This window comes from Vipera berus, assembly GCF_964194415.1.
Source record: "Vipera berus genome assembly, chromosome: 1".
In the NCBI taxonomy this organism is placed as follows: domain Eukaryota; kingdom Metazoa; phylum Chordata; class Lepidosauria; order Squamata; family Viperidae; genus Vipera; species Vipera berus.
In genome coordinates, this window is record NC_138202.1 from 215,342,911 (window position 1) to 215,366,728 (window position 23,818).

General features: G+C 39.3%; 1 protein-coding gene across 2 annotated transcripts in view; it reads left to right on the top strand.

The window, feature by feature from the left end:
- NBAS (NBAS subunit of NRZ tethering complex) overlaps positions 1–23,818 on the top strand; it is a 178,954-nt gene that overhangs the window by 106,261 nt on the left and 48,875 nt on the right. For both annotated transcript variants that reach the window (XM_081317067.1, XM_081317068.1), the window contains exons 36-41: positions 6,389–6,556; positions 6,860–6,973; positions 7,185–7,308; positions 14,636–14,712; positions 16,265–16,402; positions 19,389–19,618. In XM_081317067.1, coding sequence (XP_081173193.1) covers positions 6,389–6,556; positions 6,860–6,973; positions 7,185–7,308; positions 14,636–14,712; positions 16,265–16,402; positions 19,389–19,618 — 851 coding nt within the window. The remainder of the gene's footprint in view (positions 1–6,388; positions 6,557–6,859; positions 6,974–7,184; positions 7,309–14,635; positions 14,713–16,264; positions 16,403–19,388; positions 19,619–23,818) is intronic.

Genomic DNA, 23,818 nt, shown 5'->3' on the forward strand with positions numbered 1-23,818 from the left:
CAAAAAAATCCAGAAAAACGCATTTCAAAAAAGTTATAAATTGACTGATCCTTTCTTTGTCAGTGGGCAAACGTACAAAATCAGCAAGGGATCAAATACTGTTTTCCCTCACTGTACCTTTTTGTCACTGTTCAGTATTAATCAGAGTACACCATTTTAACTCAGAGTCACATGCAATGCTCACTAAACATTTGAAGCTTTATACAGATATTTTATGCATAAACCCATACGTATACATAATAATTCTTACATACATCATTCCTCTGCTTACTGAAGTTTAGGCAGAGATTCCAGAGGGTTTGAGCTTCCAAACTTTTTCAAGTCATGGAACCTGTTTTTGGTTTGTTTGTTCATTTGTTTGTTTGTTTTTGTTTTTAAATCCCCAAATCATTCTTGTTTATCACATACAGAATTAATGACCATAGTTGCTCCAGGGAGATGGAGGCTTGTGAATATCCACTGATCAGCCTCACCGTTGTTGTTGTTTTTTTAAGAAAAATTACAACGGACATCATTGCCCAGCATATGACTGATTTTTTTTTTTGCCTTTAGTCTCCCCAGCAAGTCCATTAAATTCTTATAGAACTCTAGAGTTTCATAGAACACAGTTTGAAAACCTGATCTAAGCAGTCTTGAACAGGATTTATTTATTTTCCACTTTTACTATTGTGATAAATAATTCAAGGAAACTAACATACCTAATACTCCTTTCTCCTCCTCTTTTCCCCACAACAATGCTGTGTGGTGACTTACCGTATTTTCCGGCATATAAGACGACTTTTGAACCCCTGAAAATCTTCTCAAAAGTTGGGGGGTCGTCTTATACGCCGGGTAGCCTTATACGCCAGGGAAAAAACAAATCAGTCGAGCGTACTTTCTTGCAAAGCCGGCACGGCTCCGGGACACGGCTGGGCGGGAGCATCGGGCGGCTCTCCCCACACGAAGCTTTGCAGGTAACTCGCAGGCTAGGGAGCGGCGCCCTCTGCATGCCCGCAGACCCGGAGCCGCGGCGGAGAGGCGCTTTTTCCCTTTCCCTTCATGGGGGGTGGTGGTGGTGTGCGCCTCTCCAGGGACTGCTGGGTGGGGCCGCGTGAAGCCGAGCGGCGCTTCCCGCGCGCGTGGCTCGGCAGAGGCGCTGGGAGAGGCCGGGGAGCGAGGCGGGCTGGCGGACAAAGGCGAGAGGGGCGTGCCTGTGCTGAAGGTTCTCCCGGAGCCTGGCCTGGGGCGGGGGCTAGGGAGCGGCGCCCTCTGCACACCCGCGGACCCAGAGCCGCGGCGGAGAGGCGCTTTTTCCCTTTCCCTTCATGGGGGGGGTGGTGGTGTGCCTCTAAAATTTAGGAAAGAGTGGGGAGAAAGAGCTGTGCCCATCTCCCCAGAACCATCTCCCCAGATGGATCAAAGAAGTCCATTGTGGGGGCGGGGGGGGTTGAATGTGAGTAGAATTCTAACATTCCTACAGCAGTTACAAGCACCCAAAGGAGGAATTCAACAACGATTATAGAGATCTCTCTAAGAGGGAAGAGAGCAACATTAACCCCTCCCTCCCTCTCCCCTCGGACGCGCGACTACTCTTCCCCCGCTAGCAAAGAAAGCGCTCCTGCTCAAGTAAGCCCACCGGCAGTTGGAAAGGGAAGAGTCAGAGGGGCGTCGAAGGCAAACGCGCGTGCAGGCTCTGATTGGTGACTTCTCGCGCAGGCGCCCGAAGGCCGGAGCCAAGTAGGCCGCGGGGCTTTTTGTCAAGGAAACGCCTCTGTTTACAGTTGTTGCGTCCTTCTCTGCTTCCACCGCAACCGCCTTCTTTTCTCTCCCCTTAGAAGACTTGCACGTTTTCGCTGTCCACGTCTAGTTCCATGCAGGCGAAGAGTCATGCCTGTACGCTGGAAGGTGAGAGGGCGCTGCCGTCGTGTCCTCGGCGAGAGGCTCTCCCCTCTTTTCCTAAGAAGCTTTAAGCTCTAGACAAACGCTCGGCTTCCGTTTTTTATCTCTCCTCTCCTCTCCTCCCCCCGCGCATACTTGGTATTGGCTGTTGTATTATGGTCGTTTCAAGAGAAACGCCCATTGTTGCCGCTTCGGGGGTTTGTTCTGTCTTCATCAGGAAATAATTCGGGTCGGCAGCTGCTGGTTGTCTCGCAAACCCTCGCAGGACTTCCCTGCCGGCTCCCGTCCGACGCTTTTCCCTCTTGAGGCAGCATCCCCGAGGACTCCTTAGGAGCCAGGGAGCGATGCTGCCTCAAGAGGGAAGGGCGTCTGGCGGGAGCCGGCAGGGCAGTCCTGCACACGCGCGCACTCCCCAGCTGCTAAGGAGCAGCCGGGGAGTGCGCGCGTGCGCAGGACTGCCCTGCCGGCTCCCGCCAGCCTGCCCTGCGATTTTCCGGCGTATAAGACGAAAAGTCTTTAAAATCACCTCAAAAGTTGGGGGGGTCGTCTTATACGCCGAGTCGTCTTATACGCCGGAAAATACGGTAGGCTGAGAGAGGGTGACTGGTCCAAAGTCATCTATTTCCAGGAAGGAGAAGGAAGCCTTTGGTTATTCTTACATTTCAGCAGAGAAAGTAGGCTTCAAAAATGCATTCACTGGTTGCCTACAATCAGTATTTAGTAGTAAAGTATAAAATTTGGACTAGAAAGATCCAGTTTTAAGTCTTTACTTAATAATGAAAATTCATCCAAGACATTTATGATTTCTCAGCCCAATGTAGTACATAAAGTCATAATTGTTGGATGAAGTTATGTATATGTTACCTTGAGTTTCTCTTTATAAATCGTACTGTGTATAAGAGGCCGGAACAAAAAGGGTATGTAAAAGACTTGTCTTTATTTCATAACTGTGGTTAAGAGAGAAGCTCTTATTTTTGTATGTTGCTTTTCTTAAAATAAATAAAAATGAATTTTAAATGGTTTTACAGAAATAAAATCAGTTAAACCAGCAAAGAACTAGATAATATATATCTCATCAACTATGTATTTTCAGTTACTCCGATTTTATAATTATCAGTGTCACATATTTCAGTGGATCTACTTTAAGTAGGAATGGGTTTGAAATTTTAACCAAGCAGTCTTTGAGCTATAATTAAGATGTTTTCCAAAGCAGTTAGTAATATGGTTAAAAGATAATATCTTGACTCAACAATATTCTCTCTCTCACTCACTCACTTACTCGCTTTCTTTCTCTGTAACAAGCATGTAATCTAGATGTAGCAACCATGTAATCTGATAAAACAAGAAATCAAGTTTATTTTTCTTTTAAAAAATATTTAATAAAGCTGTCTGATTCCATTACAATTCTGATTAGTATATAATATTCAGATAGTCAAAAATGTCATATAATGTGCAGGGGGGGGAGCTGTACCAATTCTGAACTGAGAAAAGTAGTGTTTAAAAGGCTCTTTGGAATAACGTTGGGAGAGTGGGAGAGACAAATCTTGGTGGGGGAAACGTTCCAGAGAGCAAGGCGTACTTCTTAGGTCCCATTAGTTGACATTGTTCAATAGATGGGATACCAATTCTCCCTTATAATACACAAAATATGGAACATGGTTTTCTCTCAGATAACTAGATCCTGTGTCACAAAGGGCTTTATCATAACTAGTATCTTGAATTGCATCATGAATCCTACCGTGGGGGTCCTCAACCCCCAGTCTGTGGACTGGCACCGGGCCACGGCATGCCACCAACCGGGCTGCGCAAATAAGTGAAGCCCCATCCACAGGATGCAGGCAGCACACAAAACCACACCCCCTCTGGTCCGCAGAAAAAAATTTCTCCATAGAACCGGTCTCTGGTGCTCAAAAGGTTGGGGACCTCTGCCCTACCAGTAACAAGGCTGGTCATGAAGCAGAAGTTTACATGGCCATGCTGTGCATGCCAATAGCTGCCTGTCTCAGATGAAGTTTCCAAGTGGTCTTCAAGGACAATCCCATATAGAACACATTGAAATAATTCATGCAAGAGGTGACCAAAGCGTGAGTAATTGTCCAAAGAATATCCAGGTCTAAGTAAGGTCATAATTGGCATATTAAAAAAAAATTGTACAAAGGTTTTCCTGGACACAGCTGCTGCCTCCTGTTTGAGGAGGAGATGTGAATCCAAGGAGAAACACACACACACACACACACACACACACACACAAATTGCATGTCAGTCCCAAAAGCGGAAGTCCAGTCCTGTTCAGTTTTAACATTTCCAATCCTAGGTATTCCAAATACACACCGCCATTTAGTCTTGTACTGTAAATCTAACCAAATCTTGTTACAAATCAGGCAAATCCCTAGACGGCATCCAGCTTGCCTTCCGGATATGTACGTACATATCCAGGATCATGACATCAAATGAGATGTGTGATATATATTTTTTAACCCATAGAATATCCTCAATTTTACATGATTAGTTTCCAGGATGAAGTCAGATATCCGGTCATAGAATGAAGATGTGGAAGACAGTGCTGGATGTCTGATCAGTTGAGAAATTCATTCTTCTCTGGTTTTCATGCTTCCCTAAGTCAGGGCTTTTCAACCTTTTCACCCATTGTACTACTTTTAGGATATGGCAACATCCGAATACCTCCAGTCACCTAGCAAGGTGTCAAAAACTTGATGACCCCCCCAAAAAAGGAAAAAAGTGAAGAAGTATAGGTAGTCCTCGACTTACAACAATTCGCTAATGACTGTTCAAAGTTATAATGGCACTGAAAAAAGTGCCCCCCAAGCCACATCTGAGCAGGACACCTGCCTGCCCGCCCGGTGGCGCTCTTCCTCCTGTCCGAGGTTTTCATTGTTGTGAGCATTTCTGTTGAGGATATTGGCACCGGGGATGGGGTGAGGGGGTGTTTGGTTTTTATTCACCCCATCTGCTGGGTGGTTGCAGCAGGTTTGGTCACTTCACATGACCCTGGGGCACTGTGACCATCATAAATATGATTCAGTTGCCCAGCATCTGAATGTAAATCACAGGACCCTGGAGATGCTGCAACATTCCAGCTGATCGGCGCTTCTTCTGGGTTCAGCAGAAGCGCCAGGATCAGTGATGAGCCCCAGCTGGAGCCTGGCGCTGATCCTGGCGCTTCCGCTGAGCCCTGACAGCCCTGAAGAAGCAATGATCCTGGCACTTCCGCTGAGCCCTGACAGCCCTGCAGCTCCAGCCATCTCTTGCTCAGGCTTGTGTGGTGCTGCTGTTCCCCTCCCTTGCTACCACTTTTCTAGGATGGTCACGTACCACCTGCCAGTTGCCAATGTACCACAGGTGGTACCTGTACCACTGGTTGAAAAGCCCTGCCCTAAGTGTATACTTACATGTGATGTAGTTTTTCATGTCATTAGAATGTTCTAAAGAGGAACATATTTTAACAAAAATGTATATCAAGGAAAAATGCTTTATGGATATTAATAGGCACTTATTATGGTCAGCCTTCCTTCTAAGAATCAATAATTAATTCTTAGATAAGCTTAACTCACTAGACAAATGTTCTACTATGGAAATATCATGCTTATTTTAGAATAGCACTCTGCCAAACAACTAAACATTATAGCTTTTTCTTTTACAACTTTCAGCAAAGCTTTGTTTATTTGTTTACTGTTGCCTCTGTTTGAAGTTTGTAATGTCAGCCATGATAATCTTAATGAGACTGAAATGCTTCTAATTTTATAATGTATAATTATGTTATCCAAACATTTGCAATAAAGCAAAAATATTTTTTTATCAGTTGTCAAGATTCATTAACTGGCTTCTAATCAATAGCTGATTACTGTAAGCTTCTAAAACACATTTTGAAAGCTTATACTTAAATAAAGCTGTGTTTTCTTCACATTGGAAATTGCAGTACTGTATTAAAATATGCATTTATAACTGAGAATGAAATGTGCTTTTGTTACCCCATATTCATATCGGCACTTGCAGGAAATGTAATGGTTGAAATTGGCTAACCTTTGGATGTTGCTTTATGCTTTTTTGCATGTGTTGATTTTAAAAATGTTTTCTTTGGCAGATAGCATTTAATGCTTAGGGACGCGGTGGCTCAGTGGGTTAGGACGCTGAGCTTGTCGATCAGGTCGGCAGTTTGGCGGGTCGAATCCCGAGTGCCGCGTAACAGAGTGAGCACCTGTAACTTGTCCCAGCTTCTGCCAACCTAGCAGTTCGAAAGCACGTAAAAATGCAAGTAGAAAAATAGGGACCACTACGGTGGGAAGGTAACAGCGTTCCGTGCGCCTTTGGCGTCTAGTCATGCCGGCCACATGACCACAGAGACATCCTCGGACAAGCGCTGGCACTTTGGCTTTGAAACGGAGATGAGCACCGGCCCCTAGAGTTGGAAACGACTAGCACGCATGTGCGGGGGAACCTTTACCTTTACCTTATTTAATGCTTATGTGTTGTGTATTGCATAAATTCACAGGCTGATAGCAGCTTTTCCTCTAGTCAGTCTGCTGATCTCCTGCAGTGGACCACAGCTAAAACCCTGAAGGTCCTTTCTAACACAACTCTGACCACAAAGGCTGTGTTGCATGCTGTCAGTGATCGACATTGGTGGAAGACGTCAATAGCTTATCTTCGACCATTGCATGTAAGAAGAAACCATATTTTATTTTTCTAGTTGTTATGCTTTGGTTTGCTAAGTGCATCATTACTTTGTATTCCATAGGGGATTTTGTTATGGGCTTTCGTAGGACAACAGAGAATACACAGAAATATCATATGTACCTCAAAGTCCTGGAGTATGCATTTTATCTTTGTATGTGGCTGTTCAGATTTTCCCATTACTTTACTGCTGGAGTGAAATGGAAAATTAAAGTATAAGTCCTCATGTCTTATGATATCTTAACATCTGATGTAATTTCAATATTGGCTTTCTTTTTGTTTCTGAAAGGGTCAAGAGTTTGGAGATGTATTAAAAAACGCCTCTGGAGCAAATGCAACAATTGAAAAGCAAGGGTGCCATCCATTTTACGAATCTTTGATTGATAATCCATATCTTTCAGATGTAAGTTTAAAGCCTACTAGTATTTTTAAGCACTCCTAGCAACCTGACTTATATTGTGTTCTGTGGGTAGATAATAGATGAGATCTTATCCAACTAGCATTGTCAAAAGTTAACATATTGAATATTAATTGCATTTCTGGCTATAATAATTATTTTAGGAATAGTTGAAATATTTAAATAGGCTGCTATGCTTTAAACCCCTCTTCTACAGAATGAAATAACCTATACTATGTATGAGCATGCTCCTTTGGAAAGCTTTGCAGAAGTATTGTTGAGAACAGGAAAGCTTGCAGAAACTAAAAGTGAAGGACACGATCCGTTTCCTGCTACAGAAGGTAAAATATACACATGTTTATCTGGACATAACAGTGTGCTCTATTAATATATTAATTAATTTTTATATATTAATATATACACAACAATGTGAAATCACAGCCAACAGTTCTTTAGCTGATATTGGTCTTCATACACATTGAATCCTTCCCAGGAACCTAGGATGTCTTAATGTATCGGCATTACTATATGTGCTATATCATCACCATCATCATCAAGAGCCTTGGTGGAGCAGTGGGCTAATGCCTCCTTAAGTAACACCAGCTGCCTGCAATTAGTGCAGGTTCGCATCCCACCAGGCTCAAGGTTGACTCAGCCTTCCATCCTTCCGAGGTAGGTAAAATGAGGACCCAGATTGTTGGGGGCAATAAGCTGACTTTGTAATAATGCCGCTTGGGGTGTGTGTGAAAGCCCTAATAAGCAGGCATATACATAGAATGAAGGCTACTGCTAAGCTTGTAAGCCGCCCTGAGTCTTCGGAGAAGGGCAGGATATAAATGGAATTAAAATAAAATAAATAAAAATAAATAAATCATGGTTCATTGCACATGATTAGTCTGGATTTGGCATTTTTACCCCCCTATCAATTCTTTCCCAAGGACCTCTTGAGATGTGGAGATGGTGTTTGATGGTGTTAAAAAGTATCATCGTAGGATGTAAGCTGTAAAGCTGCCTTCTGCAATTGACTGATTGTGATTTTTTCAGTGCCGATGGTGTCGTTCTACTTCTAGTTCCAGGTCTTTGTATTTTGCTATTTTCTTCAGTTCTTTCTCTTTTGTTAGTACTGCAGCATTCACTATCCAGACTTCTTTGTCTTTCTTATAGACAGTTGTTAAGCCTGGCGTTCTGTATTTTATGATCCCACCAGTGCTTGCTTGCAGGGAAATGATATTTCTTGCAGATCTTCCAATTCACCATTATTGCTACTTTGTCATGCCATTGTTTGTAGTCAATCTATTTGTTGTGATTCAGGGTCAGCCTGTGGGTTCAGCAGTTGGGTCGGACGACTCAGAGGAGGAGGAGGGGGGTGTTGAAGACCTTGCTGAGGGGGTTGAAGATCTTGCTGATGATTGCCCTCAGGCAGGCCCCTCCCACTTGGTCACCACGGAGACCCAGCTGTGTGAGCCTGACAGTGTGGATGAAGATGACCCACAGCTGGCCCTGTTCAAGGACGCCCGACGCAGGAGGCAGTCAAGTAGGAGTAAACAGAGGAAGGCAGTGGGGCTTCTCGGAAGGAGGGAGAGAGAAGCCACACCCTGAACTCTTTATAAAGGGAATGTGTGGGGAGGGCTGGTTTGCTGAAAGCAACCGCTCAGATAGTGTTTCAAAGCTCCTGTATCTTGGTTCGTGTCTTGTTTGTTTTAGTAATAAATTTGGCAGACATTAATCCAGCCTCTTGCCGTTTGTAAAGGGGTTGCCTTTTCTGCAGGGCCGGTAGCAGGCTGGTACAGAACACTATTCAGGGGTGTCAAACTCCCGGCCCAAGGGCCGGACGCGTCATCTGGAAGCCATGGCCACCGCATTGCCAGCAATAGCGAAAAAGCTGGCACGACGTCAAGTGACGTCGTGAGTTTGACATGTCTGATCTATGTGATCTTCTTGCAACAGCTAATCAGGTGGTCCTCTGTTTCTTCAGTGTCTTTATATAGGCGATGCTTACTGTCCGTTGCTTCTCTTCTCAATTCTGATTTTGTGTGCATTTGTTCTTAGGCTTCGTCTTTTGCCGCCAGACCTCTCCCCTCTGTCTCTTTGTTCAACTTTCCTGAGCTTAGCCATTGCCATCTGCTTTCCCTGCTATTTTTTAATGTGCTGGCCATGTAATACCTCATCTTCCCATGTCTCTTTTCTCTTTTTCATTTGGTCTTTCCGGCAGGCCAATTTGGTCTCTCCAGTACTTCATGGTATACTTGTTTCAGTGACTTTTTCTTCTTCAGCTACATGGTATGCTTGCAACATTCATACCCACCTATTTTCCTTGGTAAGTAGAGTATATCAACTTCGCTGAGTGGATGAAGGACACAATTCATTGTCAGTATTTTTCTGGTCATCTTATCCAGGGTTTTTTATTTATGCTTGAGTCCAGTCCACTATTCCAACTGCCTTGATGATAATTCCTCCGCTGAGTTTGGACTTTGAGATCTTCTTCACTCTTATGATGCATTCCCTTCTAACCTTCAGTTAGACAGTTCCAAGTAGGATGGTTTTCTCTAAAATCAAGGTGTTCAGATGTGAAAAATTGAATATTTCCAGATATTATTATTATTGTTGTTTCAAATGTGTTTTAAACACCCAACTCCAGGGTGCCCCCACTCTGCCAGAGCATACAAAGCAGAAATTGGAGACAAGGGATCTGTCAGATATCCAGACCCTTTGCCATGCATATATTGGCCCGAACAGGCAGATGTTATACTCTCAGATGTTAACAAAGTTTAACTATCTATTCAGTTATAGAACCATCCAACTCAGGATGGCTTACAAGCAGGTTAAAAACATACTTGGATAAAACAATAAATGGGGAAACATACAAACTTAACTGCAAGCATTCAGGTAGGTTCACATTTTGCCATCTTCGGGTGTCTGCCTGAAGGCCCCTTTTAAGGCCTTCCCAAAGGACTTTAGAATTGAGGCCCTACAAGCCTCCAGGATATGCTGCTGTAAAGAGAAGGCATGGTGATAGAGAAAAAATGCCTTCTATGTCCCAAAAGCCATGGTGGCGCAGTGGTTAGAATGCAATATTTCATGCTAACTCTTCCCACAGCCAGGAGTTCGATCCTGACAGATTCAAGGTTGATTAGCCCTCTATCCTTCTGAGGTCAGTAAAATGAAGACCCAGATTGTTGGGGGAAATCTGCTGACATTGTAAATTGCTCAGAGAGTGTTGTAAAGCTCTATAGAGTATATAAGTCTAAATACTATTGCTATTGTTATTATTTTATTGTTGGAACTCAGAGCATGCCAAATCTATCAGATATTATAGTATAGGCAGGGAAAATTGGATACCCACGTCTTAAGCCGTGGACAGTGCTCATGGAAAATAGGTACAGGAAGAAATTAGGTCAATTTAGGTGAATATATGGCAAAGGAATAAATGTAAAAAACATGATTGATTTGATTGTTTATAGTAGATTGAGATACAAAAGCGAAGTTTTGAATGAGGGAGAGTCATTATTGGAAAATCTTCAAAAAGGAAAGAAATAAAGGAAAAAACTAAGAGAGAGAGAAAGAGAGAGAAATGAAAGACAGAAAATAGACATAAGAAATGCCATGGAAGCTGCTTTGGAACAGAACTAAAACAATTACATTGCTAAGTGCTGCAGAAATTTGTGCTGCAAAAAGAGGGGGAGAGAGAAAATAAGAGGAAGATACTATATAATGCATTTAGAGGGGGACAGTTTTCACAGAATGTAGTTGGAGCGAGGAAAGATTAGAAAGACAATGCAAATGATTTTGATAAATAAAAATTTATTTATTTATTTATTTATTTATTTATTTAATTTCTATACCGCCCTTCTCCCGAAGGACTCAGGGCGGTGTACAGGGCAATAAAATGCAATAAAAATACAATATACAAAAGTTAAGATAAGAATTAAATAGAATAGCCCAATTACAGTAAAAGTTAATTAAAATTACAATTAAAATACCCCAAACCCATCAGACCAGGCCGGCTTGTTCAAATAGGTGAGTTTTCAGGTCACGGCGGAAGGAGTGAAGGTCAGGAGCCATCTGGAGCTCAACCGGTAAATGATTCCAAAGGTCTGGCGCGCCCACAGAGAACACACAGAGAAATGGTTTTGGAAATGGGTAAGCAGGCTAAAGAATAAGATTCTAGCAGAGTGAATGGAATTGCAAATAAAACTCTTTAAATGAAATAGGATGAAGCTGAAATGAGGGAATGCTGGAAAGAATATGCGAGAAATTTGCATGACATACTGATATATAATGACAACAAAGAGTTGAAAGTTGTGAATATTTTGAAAAAGTTGTAATACTGCAGGATGCAGATGGTGTAACTAGAGAATTGTTGAAATATCAGTGTGGTTTGCTTTATGGATTGGTTGTGGAGCTTGTTTAATTCATATATACAATTCCACTGTGTCTGACATTTGGAGGACTGACGTTTTTTAGTGAACACAAAAAGTCCAGGGGATTAGCTTGCTCACTATGCCTGGGAAGCTGTTTGGCCTTAACGGGTAGTATGTCGTCTGTGGCAAAGGATGTATGTTTGTCAAAAGAAGCTTCGATGGCTGCCTGTAAGAATGTGCTTTTGCTGTCTTAGTTATATGGAAGTTAGAGTTGGCTGTCAGAAAAAAACATAAACATAAATTGAATGCGCTCCTGAAGAAGAAAAACAGGAGAACATAGGGTCAGGAATGAATGCATGCTGAATGGATGTGGATTAAATATCAAAATAGGTAACTGAGACAAAAGCAGTATGTTGAGTTCGCTTGGTCATATAGGCAGGGTATAAATTGTATGTGGTGGAAACATGGGTATTTGGTAGGACAGATACAGAGGATGATGTTGGTCTATATTATAGTTATATTTCAGCTGTATTTCCTTTTCTTTCCTTTTTAATTTATTTATTTACTTCTTATACTTTTTCCATGCTGTGTATAACATCGATACTCCAAAAAGGAATGGCATGATGAAAAAGATCACACTAATTATTTTGTTTACATGTTTCTTGCCATATGAACATTTATACAAGATTGCTTATTTATAACTGACTTGCTTTAATGTAGATAAATGTTATTTGACATTGTTGGTCTAAGAAAATCTATCACTGTCAAAGTTTCCAAGGAAACTGCTGAATATGAGAGTACAGGGTGATGCCCTATGACACTGCATGTGTATGATACTTCAGAGAAAAAGGATCTAGTTCAGAATCTTATTAAATTCATTTTAGGTAAAGGTAAAGGTTCCCCCGCACATGCGTGCTAGTAAAATTCATTTTAGTAGAAGTCAAAAAAAGTTTTTTGAGGGGGAGACTTTCAAGAGATTTTATTCACTTGTTTAGCACTTGGCACTAGCAATAGCACTTATGTACAGCTTCATAGTGCTTTACAGCCCTCTCTAGGCAGTTTACAGAGTCAGCATATTGCCCCCAACAACCTGGGTCCTCATTTTATCAACCTCGGAGGGATGGAAGGCTGAGCCACCACGCAGTATATTTATGGTATGTATATTTTAGTATATTTATATATTTATAGTATATAAATGAGCAGAAACAATCAATGATTTTGACCCATACATTCCGCTTTATGATATAGGATGCTATGAATGCTTAGGCAGTGTGTAGACCTTGTAGATTCTTCACGTGTATACTAGCCATGATGCCACATTGCCAGGTCAGCAAGGAAAATAAATGTCGAGACTTTTAAAATTTATATATTGCATAAATCCACCAAAATTTTCCTCTGGTTTTCAAAACCTTTCTGATACTATCTGTAAGATTCCTTGTATTTTATAAGTTCTGAATATTTGTTAAATGTAAAACTAAACAAAACATACAAAGAAAGAAAAGGAAAAAAAAGAATCATTGCTTTTTCCACTTGAAGTTTCATAGCTCAAAATAGCTATACTAGTCTCCCTTTAATTTTTTGTCGGTAAATTTAAATTTAACAAGTTCCATAACAGGTTTCCTCAATCCTCATCATAATCTCATTATTCTTATTTGTTGATTCTGTGATTTCTCTAAACACCTGATCAGCTTGAGTCTAGATTTTGTGTTTGGTTTACTTTCATCTTCTTGTCACTAAATAGTATAACTGATGTACAGCGTTGTTTTTATATTTGCATAGAGTGGAGTGGTGGAGGGGAATCTAAAGTGAGAATTTGAGGGTTTTAAAATTACACTAATCCTGATCTTATCTCATTAATATTTCTACAAGTCATTCTGTGATTCACATTTTTCCTGCAATATATACTACTTAATTGTTACCTTTGGAGAAAAATAAGCCACTGTGATTGGGCAAAGTCTTATCAGAAGCTGTATTGTACTGAGTTAGGCCATTCATTTAATCTGATTTAGTATTTCATGCTGGTATCTTTTTCCAGCTCTCTTCTAAATCCTGGGGATTGAATCCCTGACCTTGGATCTGCCACATAATAACAATCAACAAAGTGACAATTCATGCATAGTCTTCTACTGCTTTCTGAACAATAGTTTTGAAATCTTGAGAGCTTCTTACTTTAGTTCAGTTTCCATTGGGTCAGAATGTTAACAAGAGGAAAATAAAAGCCTTTATATCTTTTTCCCCCACTTTTTTCACTTAGCACAAAAAATACTTCTGTATACTTCCATTAACACCATCAAACATTAAACAACTGCCTATTCCTGTTCATTGGGGAGGATTCAATACGCAAAAATGCCAAATCCAGTCTGAACATCTGGCTGACTGTGCTATGGACCATGATTATATTACTATTATACTGCATTTTATATGTATATTATTGCTGAACACTACCCAGAGTCATTTCTCATGAGATGGGCAGCCATATAAATTTGATAGACTAACAAATAAATAACAGGCATTAGGTGATAAGTGTACTTAATTTTTTATAATATATCGGCTCTGCATTAACCAAATATTGAAAAAGTCCATATTGCTTTGGAAGAATCTGCTTTCTTGGTATGATAGCCCATATCCAGTCCCAGACAGAAATCCTGTAATTTCATTTCCAGTTTAGGCAGGCTATACTTGGTTTGATGGCCCAGCGATCTGTTTTGGAGGAAGGCAACTGAGCTCAGTATTGCTCAGAAATCATTGTCAGTGATGCTTGTATTTTTCCTCACACTGGGAATGCTTACCAGCTGGAGTACTGAATTACAGATTTCAGATATTTCCATAACCCTTTCATTGCAGTAATGATTTATAAAATGGTGATATGCTTGCTGTGTTCTTTCCCCTGATAGAAACTTGATTAATAGTTGAGTCTTGTGTTACATAAAGAGTGATAAATACAGATGTTCTGACTGGCAGAGGCAATGTATTTCACAGGATCGTGTTGCCTGTTTTTCTAAACGTTCATAACTTTTATATCGTTGCTTTAGTTTTAAAGCCAGCAGATTTGTAAATCAGCCTGAGAAATGTTTCAGCCGTTCAGTGTAATATCTGCCCTATATTGCCCTGTCACCCTGACTGGAAAATAAACCAAGGCATTCTCTCAGTCTAATTACATATTAATTGCTACTGAACTGATTAACATTAATTGAACGTATACCTGACCCTTATGTCGCCAACTGAATGAAAAAAATATAGAACCTAATGTGTTCAAAGGTTGGAGATGTAAACATTTGAACTGTTAACGTCTTTTCCTCTGTTGCAGTCCTGTTACAGCTGGCCAGCGAAGCTTTACCAAATGACATGACATTATCTCTTGCTTACCTGCTTGCATTACCCCAGGTGTGTTCACAGATTGGATCTGCTTTTTTGTTACTCTAATCTCTTACCTGCTTCCTGTATTGCATATGAATTTATTTCCCTTTTACAGGGTGAACATATAGTATGCTGCAGCTCAATGAAAAGCAAGGTTCTGTTATATTAAGTTCCAAAGAAATCTCAAAGCCTAATCTGATGTGAGGTTGCTGGAGGAAGAAATCATACTTCCTCTTCAGTCTAGTGCACTAGCCTTTTCAGGGCACCAGTTTTGATTCAACTGACATTGAACCACAAAAATCAAACCACCGTATCAGTGATAACAAAATCCTAAACCATGTTACTTTAAAGGTCCAACATTAAAAAGATATTTTTTTAAAAAAAAATCACACGAACAAGCTACCAGATATACACAATTCTTTTTCACTTCTAAAATGAACGTTAATCTTTTGTGTAGACCAATATTATAGACAAAGGGTATATAAATTCATGAAATAAACCTACTAAATAAAGCAATTCATCATTCAGTGAATTAATTAGTTGTAATTTCTGAATATCAGACAGACAGAAATAATGTGTAACACTGCATAATTCCTGGGAATTGCCTGGGAATTATTTATTTATTTTATTGTCACATTCACATCTGAGATCAATTCCATCTAGACAGGATAATCTAACCACTTCTTCCCCTAACCACTTCTGATGATCAGAGTTGGCATTCACAAATAATTCCATCATCACTGTTTTTATTTCAGACTGTTTCTCCCTCCCCCCCCACCTTCTAAATTATAAAATAGCCAAAATAGAATTAGGATTTGCAGCTGCCTCCAGCTATAAGACCTTTTAAATACTATTGCTTCTAGATTTTGTGCTTGAGATAGAAAAAAAATGATACTTTGATTTTGAGATTTGCTGATTAGATATTTGTTATTGTAGAAATGGCTTGTATAAAGTATGCAAAAGTAAAAAGTTGAAGCTGCAATGTTACTAATTTTGGTGTACTGCACCAAAAAGAGTTAGAAGTTAATGCTTTGCTTTTCTTCCCTTTACCTCATACTTCTCTCTCTCGTTGTTCCCCTTCCCCACTATCTTTATTTTCACTTGTATTTTATATTTTGATAAATTTAATAAAAATAATAATTATAAGAAGAACAACTTAAAAGTACTGGATTATCTTTTCCAAAATCAAATGAGGCGGTAGACCTCCAGTCAATCTGGAGAAAAGAAGGTTGATGGTAGAGGCAGGAGAACATCAACTCATCTGAAGCTTTGCATAATATACATGCAGATCAAAGCAGTTTGGCCTTTGTAAATGACCAGTGGTTTTTTTTTCAACTTGCAGATTTTATAAGTGCCATCCAAGATTTTTTTTTGTATGGTAGACAATATGTTGATAACCATTGGAACCTCCACAGCCCTTTTACACTATAATTTTATTTATTTTATATTATATTGTAAAATTTTATAAGATTAAGGCCATACACTTTCAGTTATTATTATTTTAGAGCAGTCATTAAAGATATGTCATGCTCATCAGTGTAATTTTGTGTTAGCAACATTAATTCTCTTCTTCTTCTAGGTGGTGGATGCCAACAAGTGCTTTGAAAAACAGTCTCCTTCAGCTCTCTCACTCCAGCTGGCAAGTTATTACTATAGTCTACAAATCTACGCTCACTTGGCACCATGTTTCAAGGATGAATGCCATCCCCTTTACAGGGTTAGTTTATATATATTTTTTTCTATAAATATGCGTTATAAAACTATGCTATAAATCCAATGCATAAATTAAATCTAAATCGGGAGAAACCTATATATCTTAGCAAAGTTGAATATTGGCCTTTTATCTTGAATCCTATAAAAGAACAAAATCCCTAATGTAGTTTTCCCAAAATACATGAACGTTAGACTTCAGTCTGGGCAGGATTATGAGTCTGGATTTTCCATTTGCTTAGGCGCATACTCACAAGGTTGTTTGGAGCAGAAGCTGACAAGTACAATATAGTCAGATAAATTCTTTTTTTTTTTATTAAAGAGTTTTACAAAAACATTTTAAACATAAAAACCCATCCCTCCCTCTCCCTCCCCCCCCGACTTCCCAGAGCAAATACAGGGTATTAACCCTAACAATCTTAAACTATAATATGCTAACTAGCTATAATAACACTTGTAAGTCCTATTGCACTTTAACTCTCCTTCAAAATAACTAAATAATAACAAATCTTATAAATCTAATGAAACTTTTTAGTCCCATATTTATTCTGGATATAATCAATCCATCTTCTCCATTCCAAAATATATCTTTGTTCAAATAATCTTTCAAATATGCTGAGATTTTTGCCATTTCTGCCAGGTTCGAAACTTTTAAAGTCCATTCTTCTATAGTAGGCAAATCCTTCTTCTTCCAATATTGTGCTACCAAAAGTCTTGCTGCCGTTATTAAATTCAACATCAATTTAGTTTCTATAGCAGTAGAGTCTATAGTAACACCCAGCAAAAATAATTGTGGAGAATCGTTTTCTTAAATATCTTCTGCATATTCCACCAAATTTTAATCCAAAAAGGTTTTACTTTTTTACAAGTCCACCATATATGATAATACGTTGCATCATCACAACCACACCTCCAGCATTTAGGCTGATAATTTGGATACATAGATGCCAATTTCTTAGGATCTAAATGCCATCTATAAAACATCTTATAAAAATTCTCTCTTAAATTTTGTGCCTGTGTAAATTTTACATTTCTGACCCAGATTGTTTCCCAAGTATCCATCGTTATTGGTTCTTGAATATTCTGGGCCCATTTTATCATACAATCTTTAACAAGTTCTGTTTCTGAATCTAATTCTATCAATGCATTATATATCCTAGTCAGATAAATTCTTTATTGCAGATGTAAGATGTAAGCCATGCAATGCAATATATAGGTCATCTCTGGAGTTCACTTTTTCAGGAAAGTGGTGACAAATGAGTACACCTAAGATTATCACTGATTGCTACTATCAGAGTGACACATTCCAATATTATTGCTACCCAGTTTTCCACAAGGTTAGATCCACTAAAATTGTTGGCAATAAAACTTCCAGAATTGCTAGGCAGCATGATCAGACATTAATTCTAAAAGCAGTCATTTTAGCTTATTCAGAGAGTACCAAATGAGGTAAAGCTAAAATGTGGATATACTGTATATTCCAAGTAGTTCACTTGCTTACTTTTCAGAATTCTTGTGTTTGTATTTCCTGTCTTGGTATATTATTTAAAAAGAGGAAAAATAAAGAAATCTGATTCAGTTCAGCTGGATTTTGAAAATGAGGGAGAGGTATACATTTTTTTAATATAGGCACAATCCTGACAATTGCTACAATAATGTTAATGTATAGGATTGTTTTCCAAAAATAGTCTTTCAGGTTCAAAATGTTGTTTTAACTTTTGAAGTGGTGGTTCTTGAGAGGGGTTTTGAGAAAAATTACTATAGTTAAAAAGGATGCAGCAACTTAGCCGTCTTTACATCAGTTCAGGAGAAAGAGACCTGTGTACTAAAACATGTGTTTGTTGTCAGCGTGTCTAGTTAAATTTTCAACTTAAAAAATTGGCAAGACAGCAGTGTAGATTGATAAGCTTTTAAAATTCCAATATAAGTGGAACACACTTTCTGGAATGCAGCTGTATGGTTTCAAACAAGTAAATGATGTTTTGGTTATTGATAACTTTATTAGGTTTATTAGGTAACTATTAATTACTGGGAAGAGCAACCAGTAATATTTTATAAAAATAGAATGGGATGTAGAGAAATCTTATAATATGTCTCAGTACTTGTTGGAACGAAGTGAACTTTGGATCTTGACCCCACCATGAAAGTGGTAAAGTCACAATTTATATAAAGCAATATTATAAAATGCAGGAGTTTTTATTAGGCATTTGCATTGTTTACATTTAATTTTCACTACAATTTGGAAAACATTTAGGCTCATTTCAGATCCATCCAGAGGTAAAATCTAAATCTTTGTTTGCAAATTTTTATTTATTTTATTTTTATTTTAAATTGGTGACTTGTGAATTAAGAATGAAAAATACATTTTATTTATCTTTGAAAAACTGAACATTTGTACTTGGAATAGTTCCTTATAAAGAGATAAAGCTGCCTACTTTAAAATAAAATGACGTGGAGTTTTGAAAGAAACTTCTATATTTTGATCTTTGAAAAGAAAAAGAATTCACTGATCACTTTTATTTCCTGGAAAAATTGAAAGAAATGTTCAAGCTTTTTTGTCAGTTCTGAGGGTACCAGAACTCTTACATTTTAAATCAGTATGTTTAAGGATTTTGGTATTAGAACAACCTTTAAGAGTTTGAGGGCTCCCCTACTTAAGAAAGAATACATTATTCCCTGTCAGTTTTTGTGATCAATTGTAATTTAAGAAAAGCATATAGTACAAACGTTTGCTAGCGGAAGAATCTGCAAAATAGTTTTTGATTGTTGCTACTAGTAGTGTGTTTTGAAGAGAAGGATTTTTTTTTATTTGCCAGCTTTCTGTCTTGCTTTTGTTTGGAAATTATTAAAAGGTATGAAGGTATGATTTTCCCCCCACCTGCATGCTGCATGTGCCCCCATATTTTGAAGACAATTAAAAATGTCATCATAACATTCAACCATGTTTAATTGGATAAATGTAAATCTCAGTGTGTTGTGAATTAATTCTACAGGCTGACCCCAAAGATTTAATTCAGATGGTCACAAAGCATGTTACCAACTCCAGCTGTGCGGACTGGCCAGAAGAAATAGCAGTTCTGATTAAACATCTTCAGTACTATAATGAACGACTCTTGGATTTCACCCAGGCTCAAATTCTTCAAGGGCTTGGCAAAGGAGTGGATGTCCAAAGGTTTACAGCAGATGGTCAATACAAGAGGGAAACCATATTAGGTTTGGCAGAGTAAGTGGTGTCTGCTTTGTATATCTTTTAACCTGCCATATGTAAAATGCAAACCTGAATCTATATTTTCAGCTGCACTTACTGTAGTCAAGAGATTTTGTATTATTATTACTTATTTATTATTTCAATTTATATAGCTACCCATCTCAAATCCATGACTCTGGGTGGCTTCACAACACTTTAAGTTATATAAAAAACAAAGAAAGAATAGAGTAACATGTATAAATCAATATAAAAAGCCATACAACAACCCAGTCATTAGCCAAAGTCTACCAAGAATTGCTAACAACAACCAGCAAAGCCAGTGTACAACTTTCATCGCATAGTAATAACAATAACACTTAGACTTATATACCGCTTCACAGCGCTTTACAGTGCTCTCTAAGAGGTTTACAGAGTCAGCATAATTGCTCCCCCCAACAATCTGGGTCCTCATTTTACTGCCCTCGAAAGGATGGAAGGCTGAATCAATCTTGAGCCAGTGAGGAAGAATCGAACTTCTGGCAGTGGACAGTGAGTTAGCCTGCAATACTGGATTCTAACCTCTGCACCACCACGGCTCTTAATAACAATAATAAAAATGCCAGTAAAAGTCAGTTTAATGACTTATTAATAATAGTGATATTACTTATACTATTATTGCAGTTTTGTTTATTTCCATTAAAAAGGTGTTGGATTATCTAGTGCAGGGGTGTCAAACTGCCGGCCTGCGGGCCGTATGCGTCACGAAGAAACGGTGCCCACCCCATTGCCGGCAATGGGGGAAAAGTCGTGATATGTCGCGCGACGTCACATGACGTTGCGAGTTTGACATGTCTGATCTAGTGGTATTTTTAAAATGTGTAATAAAAACATGCAATTGTTAATGCAATGTATACCACATTTTACAAAGGAGAAGAAAGACTCCAGTCTATATAGGTACCAGAAAGGGTGAAATGTATTGGTAATTTTCTCTATTTATTCTTTTTATTTATGGTTGAATGCTGCCACTTCAATTATGGTGAGGATCAGGAGGTTACTTATATTAGGAAAAGGTTCATTGTACTTTAATTTGCTATTATGCTAAATCATGAACATGAACAGTAACTGCAATCCTGTGAATGCTTAATGTACTATCTCTAAGCACATGCCATACAGTTCACCATCACAGGATAACCATCAGTGACATCATGGTGTTCGTTATTCTCATCTATATTTTGCTTTTCATAGCATCATTTTCACTATTGAAGTAGATTAAAACACAAAACCACATATGGTAGCTTTAATTGCCAAACCATGTATTAGGAAGTCTGCGTGGCAATCATGAAATCCTTCTCTAGGGACACCTTTTGCAGAAGAGGAGATTAGATCATATTTTCTAAGATGGCTTATTGTGTGGATCTGGAATATGAATATATACTTGACACATAATAGAGGTAGTTGTCGAATTATGACCACTCGCTCAGCGATTGTTCAGAATTATAACAGCACTGAATGAAAAGGACTTATGACCAGACTGTGAAGTTGTGGCTGCTGCAGCAACCCTGCAATCATTTAATTGTTATTCAGGTACTAGGTGCCCAGCTTGCAATTATGATGTCATACTCAAGCTGTGGTCACATGATCACCATCTGCAACTTTTCCGGCCAGGTTCCCATAAGCAAAGTCAATGGAGAAGCCAGCAGGGAAGATTTGAAGTTGTTCCCATAATTCATTTCCACTAATTTTTTCTCAAAGAACCCCAGTACGGAATAAGAGATTACAGGAGTGTTGTACTCCACAGCACCTTCATGCCCTCCCGTGCCCGCCCATGACTTGCGAGGGCGGTGTGTTGTGCAGTTAGTTCACATGGTGTAACAAGATGGTGGGTTTGTTGTCACTGTGAGTTGTGGTAGTGGGGGGGGGCACGAAGGGAGGCTCAGCCAATCTCAGTGTATACATGGTTATACTTTGACAATAAAGGTTCATTCATTCCATAGCACCTTCCTTTGGTCCTTGCCAGGCTTGCTTAGGTTCAGAAGTGCCTGCTGGCTTGTCCATGATCAAAAGCGCCTGCCCAAACAGAGATTCCCACCTGTAGCCTCTGCCAGCTTGTCTATGCTCAGAAGCACCTGTCTGTAGTATCTTCCAAATGAACCTTGGCACTTGTGTACTATGACCCACACAGTCCTGAGGTTATCACAGCAACCTGAACAGCTGGGATTGCTGTTGCTAAGCAATACAGACGTGATGTTGCATTTTATGACTGCATTGCTTAGTGATGGAAAGTTTGGTCTCAATTGCCATTGCAATGCAAGGACTATATGTATATATGGAGAAATAAAATGCAGCTGCTTTGATTGAATCTTTGATGTTTCTGAGACTTGGTAATAAAAGCTCCTTGAATATAAACCTTATAAAATTATTTATCTTGTTTGCTTCAGAGTACAATATCAGAACCTTCACATTATCTTCAAGGGATTATGGATTGCTATCTCAGATCCATATGTACAGATACTTGTGAGGATGTAAATTCCCCATTAATGAAAGCGCTTCCTTGATTTCAAATTTCATTAGCAAAATATGCAGCTCTTGGACCTATTAGTAATCCTCTAAATGCTTTGCTACAAGTCATATACAGTTGCAAGAAAAAATATGTGAACCCTTTGGGATTACGTGGAGTTTTGCATGAATTGGCCATAAAATGCGCTCTAAACGTCATGTAAGTCACAACAATAGAAAAACACAGTCTGCTTAAAATAATACTACACAAACATAAGCTGTTGTCATGTTTTAATTGAACATAAGATGGAAACATTCACAGTGCAGGGTGGAAAAAGTATATGAACCTTTGGACTTAATAACTGGCTGACCCTCCTTTGGCAGCAATAACCTCAACCAAACGTTTCCTGTAGTTGCAGATCAGACCTGCACAACGATCTGGAGTAATTTTGGATCACTCCTCTTCACAAAACTGTTTCAGTGTAGCAATATTCTTGGGATGTCTGGTGTGAATCGTTCTCTTAAAGTCATGCCACAGCATTTCAATCGGGTTGAGGTCAGGACTCTGACTGGGCCACTCCAGAAGGCGTATTCTGTTCTGTTGAAGCCATTGTTTTGTTGAATTACTTGTATGCTTTGGGTCATTGTCCTGTTGCATCACCCATCCTCTGCAGAGCTTCAGTTGGCAGACAGATGGTCGTACGTTTTCCTGCAAAATGTCCTGATAAACTCTGGAATTCATTTTCCCATCAATGACAACAATCTGTCCAGGCCCTGAGGCAGCAAAGCAGCCCCAAACCATGATGCTCCCTCCGCCATGTTTTACAGTGGGGATGAGGTTTGGATGTTGGTGTGCTGTGCCTTTTTTTCTCCACACATAGTGTTGTGTGTTTTTCCCAAACAACTCAATTTTGGTTTCATCTGTCCACAGTATATTTTGCCACATCCAAGTGCTCTTTTGCAAACTTCAAACTTGCTGCAACAATTTTTTTGGACAGCAATGGCTTCCTCCGTGGTGTCCTCCCATGTACTCCATTCTTGTTTAATGTTTTCCTTATTGTAGATGTGTCAACAAAAATGTTAGCATGTGCCAGAGATTTCTGTAGGTCTTTGGCCGACACTCTAGGATTCTTCTTTACCTCATTAAGCATTATGTGCTGTGCTCTTGCAGTCATTTTTACAGGACGACCACGCCTAGGGAGAGTAGCAACAGTGCTAAACTTTCTCCACTTGTAGACAGTCTGTCTTACCGTGGATACATGAACATCAAGACTTTTGGAGATACTTTTGTAACCCTTTCCAGCTTCATGCAAGTCAACAATTCTTGATCGTAGGTCTTCTGAGAGTTCTTTTCTGGGAGGCATGGTTCACATCAGACAGTGCTTCTTGAGACCAGTAAACCCAAAACAGGTGTGTGTTTTTAAAGGGCAGGACAGCTGTCAGCAACACATCCAATATCACACTGATTGGAGTCAAGGTTGGCTCACTCCAATTAGCTCTTGGAGAAGTCATTAGGCTAGGGGTTCACATACTTTTTCCACCCTGCACTGTGAATGTTTACATGTTAAAACATGACAACAGCTAATGTTTGTGTAGTATTATTTTAAGCAGACTGTGTTTTTCTATTGTTGTGACTTACATGACGTTTAGAGCGCATTTTATGGCCAATTCATGCAAAACTCCACGTAATCCCAAAGGGTTCACATACTTTTTCTTGCAACTGTGTGCTCCTGTATGATA